Source organism: Centruroides sculpturatus, unplaced genomic scaffold (genome assembly GCF_000671375.1).
Source record: "Centruroides sculpturatus isolate CEXI.00-Female unplaced genomic scaffold, Cexi_2.0 scaffold1332, whole genome shotgun sequence".
In the NCBI taxonomy this organism is placed as follows: Eukaryota; Metazoa; Arthropoda; class Arachnida; order Scorpiones; family Buthidae; genus Centruroides; species Centruroides sculpturatus.
Window position 1 is genome coordinate 71,253 of NW_019385533.1, and position 14,646 is coordinate 85,898.

At 31.1% G+C, this 14,646-nt stretch overlaps 2 protein-coding genes across 2 annotated transcripts in view; one reads left to right on the top strand and one right to left on the bottom strand.

Moving 5' to 3' along the window:
- Window positions 1–7,279: 7,279 nt before the first annotated feature.
- On the top strand, window positions 7,280–10,658 carry LOC111639889. The gene is made up of 3 exons (XM_023385837.1): window positions 7,280–8,415; window positions 8,801–8,975; window positions 10,362–10,658. The coding sequence occupies exons 1-3, from the start codon at window positions 7,870–7,872 to the stop codon at window positions 10,532–10,534; spliced, it is 894 nt and encodes a 297-aa protein (XP_023241605.1). The 5' UTR covers window positions 7,280–7,869; the 3' UTR covers window positions 10,535–10,658.
- Window positions 10,659–10,922: 264 nt separating this feature from the next.
- Window positions 10,923–14,646, bottom strand: part of LOC111639890 (ubiquitin-conjugating enzyme E2 A) — a 69,537-nt gene continuing 65,813 nt past the window's right edge. The window contains exon 4 of the mRNA XM_023385840.1: window positions 10,923–12,309. Within this exon, the coding sequence (XP_023241608.1) occupies window positions 12,145–12,309 (165 nt within the window). The 3' untranslated portion in view covers window positions 10,923–12,144. The remainder of the gene's footprint in view (window positions 12,310–14,646) is intronic.

Here is a 14,646-nt window from a genome sequence, read left to right on the forward strand (position 1 = left end):
TTCGAGTCGAAGACCGCTCACTGTGTTACTAAATGACTTTTCGATAAACTGTCTTCGGGATTGCAAGATCCTTCGGATGTCAGGATCTGNGTTCGAGTACCCAGATGACAGAAATCGCGAGTAACGGAGCTAAATTATGAGCGCGAGTCTTGCAATTTTGTCAACAATCAACAGAACGGCGTCGAGCAGACACCTGGAATCGGACATTTCCCGTGACCTTAGGCTGTCTCAGTTTATCCCAAAACAAAAGAGAGACCAATCGGGAAGCGAGAAAGGGGATGAAGGGCCAATCGGAAGTCCGAATAGTGGAAGAGAAAAACTATAAAAATCGGAAAATCAAGGTCAAGGGGGCTCTCCTCCGACTCCACGAAAGGTAGTGACTTCTCTTGTAGTATGTCGTCGCAAAGAACTGTGGACTCCGCCGCTTATATCTTCCGATCGTCCGCCGTGATCAGCAACAGCATCACGTCCGCCCCGGGGCTACGACCGACGCCGAAATTCTCACACTCCGCATCTTCAAGGGAAGAATCTAGTGAAGGACTGTCGATTGCCGATGTAAGCATATATGTTAAGAAATAAACGGCTTTCTTGTGTAAAACATTTGTCGTCATTTGCCTCCTCCGTCACCGCCCACATACAACCTTCCCTTAGGGATTAACAGATCCCACCTAGGAGACGGCAACCTTACACAGGTGCCGTGAAGTGGGTTTCAAGCCCCCTATCTCTCCCGGATCGGCCATCTTACATTGTGACAAGTCTTTGTTATCTCTACTATAATATTTGAAATATTAGTTTCAACAATTTTCGAGACAAGAGGCACTTTTATAATGTTTGAAACTGTTATATTCCTACATATTGTAAATGAAAAATTCATATATAATGTTCCTGTATAATATATCTGTTTAATAAATAGGAAATGGTAAAATTTTCATTTTACTGTTTTGTTTTATTACATATGAATGACAATAAAATTAGGAAAACGGTAGCTTATCTTCTGATACATTTAAATACCCATTGAAATTTAATTCAGATAAAGACAAACTATTTCTTAAATAATTTATTGACTTTATATAAAGTGCGCTATACAATTTTACTTGATTTAGTTCAGCGAGAAATAGCATTTGGGATGAAATAGTTTTGTATTTTTGAAATTACACTCACATTGGCTTTAAATATTTTGGTAATTTATATAATATTTTGCACTATGAAAAGTAGAATATGAATGAAGATTTATTGATGGCATACTAAATCTGTTCTTTATTTATATAGGTTTAAAATATCACACATGTATTTTTTTTGTCTCCATGTCATCACTAATCACTATCACTGTCAATATCTAATAATATTGTCTGAACTCTTGCCATTCTACATTTACCTGTTTTATTTGTCAACCTCTAACTCATCATCTCTAAGTTATGTGCTTATAAATATGTTGAATATGTTGTCTAAATAGTTGGAATTTCCTCTTTTTCCTTTATCAGTCTATATTTGAAATCCAAGAATTAAATCTACTGACTTTTAACCCCTCTCTAACCTATTCCTAACATTTTCTGGCTCAACTTTAATCTTTTCCTATCTCATTAAATTAATAAACACAATATAAATTGTGAATAACATATATCATAGCTCTTTTCTCACTACAAACTACAATAATTTACCTAATATTAATAATTAATTAAAAAAATGTGGCGTTAACCTTGATAAATTCTAAAACCACCCTAAATCCTAAACCTTTTTTTTGTAACACTTTAAATCTATCCTATCTTAACACATGGTTTAACATTTCTATACTTTTCCATAATTAAATGTATGTAATTCTCATCATTCCCTTTTCTTCCTGTCAGATCCTACTGGTCAGAAATATTTAATTTAAAACATGCTGCTGAAAAGTTTGTTTCAAAAATCTTGAAAAACTGTAGAGTTTATTGATGATATTACCAGCTTCTTATGCACCTGTTGGGCGAATATTCAGTCAGCTACGTTTGTGTAAGACATCACACAGATATTCTTTAAAAACTGAAACGATTTGTAACCTAATACATTCACAGTCCAGTATTTAAATATTTTCCCCTGAAAGGAGTTAGAGGACACGCTCGACTCTATCGTTAAAGGAAAAGTATAATATACACAGGCAAGACACTACTAATTTGAGGTGGATAGCATACGTTTTAAATTAAATAAATTAAAAAATTGCAGTCCAGCATTGCGACGATGTCACAATAAATATAATAATTGCTCGTTACTTACATTTTGACGTGTCTTTTATTTTTAAACTACTCTTGAATTCATTGTTACGTAAGGTTATTGAATTCGTATTAGAAAGTTTTTTATCTGTTCAACTCGGCCACCCTAAATCAAATTTTCAGTGTTCCACTAATTATACATGTATTACTGATATAAATCAGTATTTCTCGAAGGTTTTTCTTGATTGCAAGGGGAGGTTCGGGTGTCAGAAGACAGAGAAGAGAAAAATTTATTTTCAAAGAAGTGTATAGCCAGCAAAAAAAAAAAAAAATACTCGCACTAAGAAGTAGCAGTATTCCGAACAGTTTGAGAAATACTAATCTAAATTCAATAGATATCTTTCGGGTTTTTCTTTCCTACTTTTGTCTCCTGCCTCCTGAAAGTGTTCAGAGGTTCTTTCTAATCACGACTTCTGCAAAAATTGTAATAGAGATAGTCGAAAGATGAGGGACGAGGCTCGAAATATTCGAAACAAACTCCCCATGAAAAATCTCCCGGTTTCGATTCCATTACTCCAGAGAGGTAGAGTGACTCATTATTTATCTTCCCCATTTTGCTGTCTTCTATCGTGCGTAAAATCAAAATGAAAACATAATATAAGAGCGTTACATTATTTAAATATCCATTATTTTTCTGTAATTTTTAAACTACAGATCTGTCATCGGTCTGTTATTTGTTTGTGTGTCCTTTGTTAATTTCCAGAACGGAGTTAGAGGAAAATCGATATTAAATATTGAAATTTTAAGGACTAGTTGCATTTACTAACTGTACACGAACATCAGTCCAAACTGAAAGTAAAATAACTTCTTAAATTATATCCATATTTGTATAAATTATATTTATTTTATTATTTTTAAAATTTGTTTCCAATAGATGGCGTTACATGTAAAAATCAGCACATGAATATATGCATATATTAATTCATATATAAAAAACCAATAGATGTTTTGGGATGATATGCAGTCGTTATCTAAGTTAGTTGTATGTTAACAGAATGGCCTAGTTTCGTAGAAATTGGTCGAACGGCCTAAGAGTGTATAGCAAACAAACAAACATCCTCATTTATAGATATAGATTGTATTGCAAATCCTAACATATTATAATATCTCAAGATAGGTTAATGATTTAGAAATGACAATTAACACGATAGATTGTCTATATTGTGCACTGATGCTATTGGATTTTGGTAGTAAAAGATCGACATGGTGGAGTGATAGAAGAAAGTCATATGTCAATATCTCGAATTCTTATAGGGAATGTCTCTTTGATGTAAAAGAATCCCCGGATATTCAAACCAATTGGAAATCTACCGAATCTCTTCATGAAGTTCAAGATCTAGGACAAAAAACACAATTACAACAAATGTATCGCCAATTATTTAAATTGCACTGACCCTATGGCATGATTCACGTTTGATTTATCTTAAAACTCAATATCTTAATCGATATTACTCATTAAATTAACAATACATACAATGAGAATTACCGTGCCACGTGCCTCATGTGTCCCAACGTATGGGCGCCCGTGGCATAGTAAAGATTTTGACGCAACTTCACCATATTTATACAAAATGTGAATTATTAATTGAATAAATTTATGAAATCAAGTAATAGAATTATTAGCTCTTTGATCACAATTATGGTTCGTATCTGAAGAGAACATTGGATTATGACTCATGCTTGAAAAACTGAATGTTTATGTTTGATGTATAAATATCGACCTGTTTACCTTACTGATTAGTCATTTTATGACTATACTTAAAATCATTAGTTCTTATCTCATTTTCCTTCAATTAAAACGCATAAATTTTTATCACTTTCAAATCATTTTCCATTACCTTGGTGTATACATCTTCCTATATTACATCTTATTACATGACTTTAAAGAGATTTATCTGAAAAGTTTAGGAAAGCATTTAGGAAGTACGATTGACATACCGAACACTACTATTGTAATTGAGTTGGGTTTTTATTTTTATAAAAGCTATCTACACGTGTCCAGTTTTGAGAGGGTGGGGAAATGGTGAGGTTAAGTTGAAAGAGGTTGATAAAAATAATGGTTTTATTAACTAAATTGTATATTTACTGACCTTAGTATTTTATAATAATAAAAGTACAAAACATAAAATAATGGCTCGGGATAACGTTAACAGTATCTATCATTTGACCTATAGACTTACCATTGTACCTTTGCCACTTCGCCACGGTTGAACCATTGTATCTTTCTCAAATCTCTCTTCAGTGCCATCACCTACAGGATAAAAGCTTTAATTTGATACCTGAACCGTATTTTTAGCCCCAGCCGTTTAGTCAAACTAAGTCGGACAATCTGAAAACCTCTTTCAATTAATATATACCATAGTTTCTGAAAGATGTTGAAACAATAACGATGAGCCCGATTCATTTGGTTCTTATTTAAATTTCTGGGGTCAAACTCGAACCTGAGCCTACTCTACAGATTGGTAGACAGGATTGGCCCTTTACCACGTCGGTGATATAATGTGAAATTAGAGCAGCCATTAAAAATGAGAACATTGTGTACATATCTGCAATAGTATACAGACTCTTTCATACACTATACCCCTAAATTCATACTTTGCTGCCCGTAAGGAGAGACTCCACTAGTAAATTATAGTATTTATTACTGTTATTTTTTATTTCTCTTTATAACATGCAACTAGGGGCACCGAAGCTTGTATGGGGCCTAGGAAAGACCGGCCCTCTGACGTTACGGGTAAGCCCAATGGTGCGTTATAGCTTAATAGGGTCCATGAATTAGAGACCCCATATACTAGTGATGATTTCAGATATGTTTCATCGAGGGAATTTTTTGAGGAAATATTTTCTTATAAAAGATTAGTTTGGGGCCCCAGGCAATTGCTCTTTTGGTCTATAGGATAACGTGCCACTGGGTAAACTCAGATAGAGAGTGCCAGCAGGACCATTTAGTTCCAGTCTAACATAAATGACTTAATTTTGAGGCCCCTCTATGTAAAAAATGGCGTTACAAAATATAGATTAGATTTTATTTTATTTGTTTAATTGACTTTATTCGCACAATTTTAAGGCTTTGGAGAGAAATACGAGGTAGGCCTCAGATTTCTAATTGATACGGCTCTACCTCCTTTCTCGGGCCTTAATTATGGAATGTAACTAATCTTTAAAATAATGGTCTTTTATATTTTAGTGAATTTGCTGAAGAATGATTCATTTTTTCATTTTGCCGGCAAAATTTACACGAAAATTGTAGGCAAATTATATCCGAGGGGAAAAAATCAGTATTTTATATTATTATGTTACAAAGAAATAATTGAATTTTGGATCACCTTTCATATAACAGTTCTTAAAATACATCTAGTTTATACACGTGTAATCTCTTCTATAGAGATATTTTTCTGCAACATTTCCATTTGATAAATAATACATTGACATTTCTAGTAGGCAAAATTTCTCTCCTTATCACTAATCAATTAACACAAGACATAAACATGTCTACAATTTTCGATCCTTATCAATACGATCCATCGTTTCTTCCACTAAAAAAAAAATATATATAGGCCTATACACACACACACACACACACACACATCATGCAATATTTGACTAAGCCCAGATACAGGAGAAAGCCGGGAAGGCCTCAAAAGAGAAGACCAAAATTAAGTTTTCTATAAAAGAAACACACACTCAGTACTTCTGATTTTATTTTATTCATATACTTTTATGGCCATCGGAGAGGCGTGAGGCCCTACATTTAAGAGTGATCCGGACCCCATTCACCTCTCTCGGGCCCCCTTTTTTTACAGTTACAAGTTTCACAAAAGTTTTCGGCAGTGTTTTCGATAAAATCCAGCAGATGTCGCCACTGAAGTTTCTCGTCCTAATTACTTTTTACCGTAGATAAACATCGATTGACAATAAAATAATTCGTATAAAATGCAATTTTAAATAGTCTTAAATATAATATTTTAAAAAAAGTAAAAGTGTTTCCTCTACTCGCAAATGTGTTATGATTAATTTCCTTTGCGAGAGCAGCCAAAAAAAGCCTACGCCAAACACTTGACCTTCAAAAACACACCAAGAAAATTGCTCTACTGTCTGCAGACTTGAATAAATAATCTCCAGTAAAATAAAAATAAAAATAATTATAATTATAATTAATTAAATTAATAAAAATAGACATTCCAAATTGAATTATATAATATATTTAAATTTATTTTAAAAACAGGAAGAAAAATATAAACAAATTTCATCCCTGAAAGTTCAAGGATTTCCTCCTTAATATTTTAATTGCTTAAATTAGAATTTAAAATATTAATATTAATTAATTCTTAAACGTAATTAACTACATGAATTTTCAAAAAAAAAACAATTATTTTTTTAAAAAACAACAAACAAATCACAAATTAGTTTTTTCTAACCTTTGAACCGTTACAAAATAATCTATCACAGTTAATGATTTGCTATTTAAAAATAAATAAAAAAAATTCAAGAAAAAGATAATTAAATATAAAGGTCCTTTTTTTTAATTGTTAAATTTACCCGGTTTAATTAAATAACAGAATTTAAAAAGGGGTGGCCCAAAAACTCTAGAAAATAGCACGGTTACCGGACATTTGGGCCACTGTGTATATGTTAATTAATGTATCATGAAATACGTGTTTAATGATACGTTAATTAAAAAAACACGGGGCGGCCCAAAAGTCCGGCAACCGCGCTTTTTGGCATTTTATCGTAATTACAATTATTATAAAAACTAATTGAATTTACTAATTTCAAACCTGGAATCTTGATAAAATATTTTTTAAAAAAGGAGGTCATTCTATGTGACAAAGCGCAGGCGACATTCCTACAATTGACTTTTATTAATAAATCATGTTAAATTTTCTTCCATTCAACATTAATTCATTGAAGAACAGAAACTTCCATCTAAAAAAAAACACATTTTAGGCCTGACTTTTTTCTAGAATTCTATAAAAAGTTTTATAATAATAATAATAATAATAATTCTAGAATTCAATTAATAATTATTACACTGCTTATTGTTACTGTACGTGTTTAATTCTTACTGTGTTTTGTATACATACAGCAGATTCGTTTATCTAGAATTATTATGTAATCAATTAAAACATTGTGTATGTAATAAGTAATAGATATTACTTATAGAAAAGTATTGATTGATTAAATTCTAGAATAAATTTCTAGCCGTTGTAAACAATTAAATTTATAGGTACTCGATTAAAAACATAATTTTCTAGGTAGGGAGGTTTTAAGTAGTTGTGTGGAAGGTACGAAAATAAACAGTGTTACTTATGACGCAATGGTAGTTTAAATATAGTTGTGCCAAAGCAGCGCTTCGCCAACCAAAGAGGGTAGAGATGCAAGAAGGAAAGAAAAAAATAAATAAAAAGGCCATTCGCGGAGCGAGCTCGTCGTTTGCCAAGCGAGATCTAAAAGAACTCGTTCACGTGTCTGCGATGCGTTGACCCTTATATTCTGACACTTTTTCAAACTAGTTTGCGAAGTGCGTACAACGATTTAAGGGCGGGGCCGAGCGGTGGAGGATTACTAAATCGTCTTTATTAAGATATAGGAAATGCGAGCGCCCTCTCGTCTATACTAAAACACAATGTCTAGTTTCGGTTTGTCGTGCAAACCAAGGCCCAGCGATGCAGGAATTTGTAACGAGTTGGGATATCGTGACAAGTATCTGGAGGCCCTATATAAAACATTACTGGCGGAATGCCGAGAAATGACCAAAGAGGACGACTGGAAGCGCGTGGAAGTTTTGGAAGTCGGATCGGGATACGGAGTTTCTACTTACCAGATATCGGAATGTATACCAGAAATCAGATCGGTTTTGGGTGTGGATGCGGATCCCGAAATAGTCGACAGCGCTTTCGAGTTGCACGCGGACGAGAAGGTCGATTTCGCTTGCGCCAATATCGAGGACATCACCAGTTTTAATATCAAATGGGCAGGAGCTTTCGATTGGTTATTTTCCACTCATCCCCTTTTGTGGGCCAAAGAGCAGACTAACATCTTGAGGAATTTGATGTGGTGCTTGAAACCCGGTGGTCGATGTTTTTTCGCCGTTCCTGCGAGCAAACCGCCTGACGTACACTCGGCTGCTACTAGGGTAATAAACTCGACTAACTGGAAGAAGTACTTTGAAGTAAGTTCTTAGTGTTTAATTCACGTGTTAGGGCACACACTGAGTAGGTTAAGTGTCGCGTTGTTACTAAAGTAATGCGCTATTTCTGTTTATAAAATAGTGTTTTCAACAAGTATTGATGCAGAGGAAAGAATAGTTAAGAATAGTTTTAATGAATCAGATACTTCCGGGAAATATTTAAATAGCAATTAAAGCTATTTTTAATGAATATCTGTAACGTTATTATAATTAAACTAAGAATTAATTGTATCAAATTAACGTCACTCACGTTCTGTAGCTGACAATACTAATGATTCATTTATTTACACTTGCCGCGTGTGCGTCGCGCGGGGGTGGGGGAAAAAATTATACGTCTTTATCATACGTCTCTCTTCTTTGTTTACAGTCGATTTCTGACGTAGTCGCTGACTTGACGGACGAGAATTTTAATCGTTTGTGGTTCCATCATCCGCAAGCCGATCGAGTGTATTCGGCTCTGTTAGAACAAGTAGGATATCAGGTGTTACACACCAGACAAATTCAATTTCGATACGTGTTCCTCACAGAAGACGAATATAAAGGTAAGGGGTCTGATGAATCGAAATATTTACAGTTTAACAATAGTCAACGTGTCCGATGTGTTTATTTGTAGGAGCAATCGCGTCGCGTGGAGTCGCGACAACAGTAGTTGAGTACTGTTATCCAGTAATTGTATTGTATAATTGAGGTTCGCGACGCAACGCGTGCGATTCCTGCAATTATTTGCACGTCACTCCAAAGCGACGTCAGCATATTCCATTAATAGTGTTTTAAATAACACAGAATATTACATCTCCGCACTTTAAAAACAAAAATAAAACCTTTTAAATTACAATTATTTTGTCATTGAAACTTATTTAAGAAATTTGTATATGCTAGATTAAGGTTATTATTATTACATTTTATTAGAAGTTTTATTTTTATAGAAAATAATACATTTATAATTTAATATAGATTCATAAGGAACTTTTCTCTTTATAACATTTATTTTTAAACTTAAAATCTATTTATTTGTTATATATAAAAAAAAAAAGGTTAGAATATAATTTTTAAAGTATAACCTCTATAATTCAAGACCAAGGAAGATTGCCAACAGCTAAAAAAAATATACTGAAGGAGAAGGAAAAAAATGCTAATTGGTTAAAAATACAGTTTGTCAAAAGGCTATTTTAAAATGTCTTCAAGTTCAAAACCATTTTACAGAAATAATATATATTAATTTGAAAATTTACATCTAATTGTTAAAAGAAAATTTTACATATATACAGTAAAATCTGTCTAAATGAAAATTCTGCCAAACCAGTATCAGTTTAAGCAGGTTTTACTGTATACAATACATGTATTATTTTAATGAATTATCTATAAAAGACCCTGCTTCTACTAAATTATGTTTAAATTAAGTCTTAAGTAATTTGAAATTAATTTATAGATTACAGGGTGGACTAAAAGTCAATTAACTAGTATAAATACAAATGTTTTTCTTTATATTATTTGCTTCTTGTCTTTTAAGATTTAATAGTTTAACTCGTCCACAAAGTCTTGTTACGTGAAGGAATCGCACATACTAGAGGCCAGCAATCGTGTCGCGCAAGTTTATTGTAAACACATGCTAACAATTCGGCATTTAGGACCATAGGACCTCATCATTCTAAAACAAATGTTTTGTAACTTTCCTTGGTCGAGGGCTACGGTCCAAAATGCTGAATTGTTAGCATACAGAAGTGTTTATAATAAACTTCTGTGATATTATTACTTATCTCTAGTGTGTGTGATTCCTTCCTTCATGTAACAAGTCTTTGTGGATGAATTAGGAAAATCCTTTGCTTTAGTAGTTTTTGTCTTACAATACGAGTGTTTCTGTGACCTGGTTAACTGATTTTTGGTCAACCCTGTACAGATATATATTTACAAAAAAACTTTATTTTTAGAATGCTTGAAAGAGATATTCAGGAAACCCATCGAAACCGTCCAAGAGAGCAAGAGGGCGGCGTTGATTAAAGACCTGATCAAAGCGGCCACCAAAAAAGTCAAGAAGACCAACAACAGAAAGTATGTCTGGTCCATACACTATGTAGCGGTTATAGCGAAAAGACCAGATTAAATTAATCTCTCTTAAACAAAGATTTCAATTTTAGATGTTTCACTATTGAATGTTGCTGAATTTTCATTTAAGATATTAATAAAAATTAAGTATATTTAAAATTTTATATATATATACATACATACACACAAACAAAAAAAAAGACTGTTTGTCAGTTCAAACTAAACAATAAACAATGTATTTTTATAAATTAAATAAAAAGCATTATCAGTTTTTGAAGAGAATTTTTCTTACACATCTTTATTACTTTTTTTAAATGTAAATGAACATTACAGGGATTTTTGCTTATAGCAACTTAAAATAATGACTCACATTAATAATAAATTTATTTATTTTTTTCATTCTTTTAGTCAGTTCTCCAGTCAACTGAAAGATCTGTAACGATACACACAGTTTTCTATACTTGAAATATTTTTTTCTTTATGTCTAAACCAGTAAAGCAAAGACTAAGAAGAAAAATAATTGTATTTTTTTTTTTTTTTTTTTTTTGTATGCTGTAGATAGGAAAAAACACATTCCCCTAGATATGGCTTGCAACTAGTTCCAGCAGTGTTCATTTACAAGCTTCTTTGGTATACAGATGAACAAAGATATTCATATATTCCGACAATATTCATTGTCGCTTTATTATTATTTTTTTTTTTGTTTTTCTTCTTCTAAATTTTTAACAACCAATGAACTCAAATGAAAGATGATATACTCCACAAGTACATGTATACAACTATTGTCACTTTAAAAGGAAATATTAGATGAGGATACCAATTTCTTGATATATAGCATATACATATATGTATATATATACTGTATATATATATATAGTGGTATATAACATTTTCTTTCGATACTGGAACCATATCAATATCAACTCTGAAGTTTTTTGCAGAATTAGTTTTAAGGTAATTTCTCACTTCTTTTTTTTTTTGTTTTTAAACTATTCCTGAAAGTAAAATTTCTATGGATATTTTGATGTAGAATAAGGAATCTCCCAACAGAAATCTTTAAGCTAATTAGAGAAAAGCGTAAAGATCCATTGCACTCAAATAAAAATATAATGTACATTACTGGGAGTACTGACTAAACCCATTCCTTAAAAATTGAAAGCCACTGCTGGTGCAGTTTTTGTAATAATTAAACAGCCCAAATATCTACATAGATTTTCTCTAATTGTATAAGTTACGGCAGTAAAATCATAAGTGGAAAATAGTAATATTACAAAAAAAAAACAAAACAAAAACAAAACAAAAAAAAAAAGCCGAAGACTCTCTCTATATATATTTGATAAACAGGAAAAAATATAAATTACATAATAACTAATTAATTATACATACAAGATGTACAGCACGTTACTATCTCTTCCGAATCAATTTATGGCTACTAATTACACTGACAGAAAACAAATAAAATAATTGAGAAATCCGTACAGTTTATCAAAGTGAATTTTTCTGGGAAAAAATGTCGAAACTTTCAGGCAGGCAGCAAATATTCATTCACAAAAGTATTCAGAATTCACTGGGTCATGACGAGATGATGCCATGTTATAAGGGAAAAAAGTGTACAGTGCGCAATCACAACTTCATAATTTTAGCTAAGATATCCATGAAGATTAGTCTCTAAGAATCTTTTCTAGCTTCCTTTTCTTCATCTTCATTAAAGTTCAACCAGCTCTGCTCTACAATGGTAGCTACCCTTTTTTCATATTCCCGTCTATTCTCCTGGTATAACTGCGCTGCTAAACTATTCGCAGGACTATTTGGATTCGGTTCGTCCAGAAGAGACTAAAAAATTATAAACAATCAGTTTACAAATAATGGAGACACAAACAAGTTCAAAATATATCAAATGTATTACTTATTAATTTAATAGAAAATAAATAATATATTAATTAAACATAATTTCAGATTAGAAACAATTTTCAGTCTATAAAACTAAGTTTCAGATTATAGAGGGGAATTCCAAAATATGGGAATAAACTTCAGGTGGCGATTCCTGCCGAAATAAAAAACAAAAACACTCCTATAAATATTTATCTAGAAATGCATAGTTAACACAATAAAGGATTTCTTTATGCTGCATAAATTTACAGAACAGTACATTACATCTATATTATATTAATATTATACATACACTCCGGTTAAGAGGTTCAAAGTAAGTTATTTTTAGTACATTTTATCTGTCTGTCCAGTCACAGATGCTTGAAGTGTCTCTAACGAGCCTCTATACAAGCATGTACATGTCTCGTGGACTGATGCACCCTTTTCAAATGCTTGTATCTGAACAGCATTACAGATGGCATTCACACATTCTACAACAACTATGTGAATACCGCCTTTATGTGTGTTAAGTATGCATTTCTTGTTTTGGTAGGAATCACCATTGAAAGTTTGTCCCCATATTTTGGAAACACCCTAAAAATTCACTATTTCCATGATCATGAATTCCTATATGTAAACATTTTTAATCTATATATCAATGTATTTTTATCCTTACTATGAATTTTGCAATTATATTATTTTAAAAATTCAATAATAATTGCCTTTTAGAAGAATGCATTTAATTTTAGCAACTATCCTCAATTAAAATAGAAACAATTAGGCAAGGCAAGTTTTATTAACTTGTGTAATTTTCAAAAGCTAAATAAAAAAGGGCTAAATTTGCACAAATGTTCTTCACAGTAATTTAAAATATGATTTAGAGAATCAAAAATTACTGTAATTTCTTTCTTTTAAGTTTGTTACATCTAATAATCTGTCACAATAATTTAAATAATGAAATTGATAATAACTGTTATGATTATATTACCACATAATTTACAGTGAAGGAACACTTTTAAAGTGACATATAATATCACAATTACACAGTTTTTAAAGAATTTTATTTAAATGTCTAAACATGATAACTTTATAAATTAAAACAGTGATCATAAAATCTAAATAATTGAATTCATTAAAGAACTTAAATGGAAGTTGACTTAGAATATCATCCATAACTTTTGAGTTTCTGAAACTTGTATATATGGCTAATGAATAATAAACTAAATACTGATATTTCTGTTTTCTCTATTTCTAGTATTTAAATTAAACATGAAAATAGAGGAAAATTTCATTTCAAATAATCAAATAAACTCTCAGAATGTTTGCAAAATCACTGGAATATTTTTTATTAGTAATTTAGCAACTTTCTGAAAAAAGCAAATAAATTATCTTACAGTTTTGATTATGATTTACCATTTTTAATAAGTGATTAAGCTACTACTGTTGTTATATATTTATATGTAATGTTTCCAAATTAAGATATTAGAAACAATTTTTTGTTCAGATTTTTCCAAAATATAAATTATTCAATGATCCAAAATACACAATACATTCTTGTATTTAAATTATATTATAAACCTGTAATTGTAAAGAATATTAGTGTTAGTCCAAAACTACTAATTACTCTTCAAAACTGAACGTTCTTGAAAATAAATTTCAAATAGATGCCAATTTATTTTTGAATAATTTTAATGAGTCAAAATTTAGAAGAAAAGTTAACATGATACTTAATAATCTTACCATAATGCATTGGGCTATTTTTTCACTAATATTAATAATTAACTTTTTATTAAGTAATTTAAAAGTTAATTATTAACAGTAGCGGAAAAATAGCTGAATGCATGACAGCAATCATTTGGCATTGGTTAATAATGTCTGGTTTTGAGGGACTTACATAATCTTAAATTTTATAAAGACATAATATTCATACCTTAAACAACAATATGCATTAATCGCTTACTATTAATGCATACTAGCAGATTTTATTTCTGATTAAATGTCTTAAAAATGTAAATTTATTTTTCTATAATAAAATATAAAATTTTATTAAACAGACTGTGAGAATTTATCCAAAATGAGCATATATTATTTCAAACATGTACAAAAGAAATAAACTGTCTGAAGAAAGCCAAACAAAAGTTGGTAACATTATTTGTAAAAGACATTCTGCAATATTTATAAATTTAGAAATTAAATTGAGTGAGGTTTTATAAACAATTGATTTATTGACATTTTTACATAAACACACAGATGGTTTTAGAAAATGAGACTTTAACACACCAAATAAAACCTCACATGAAT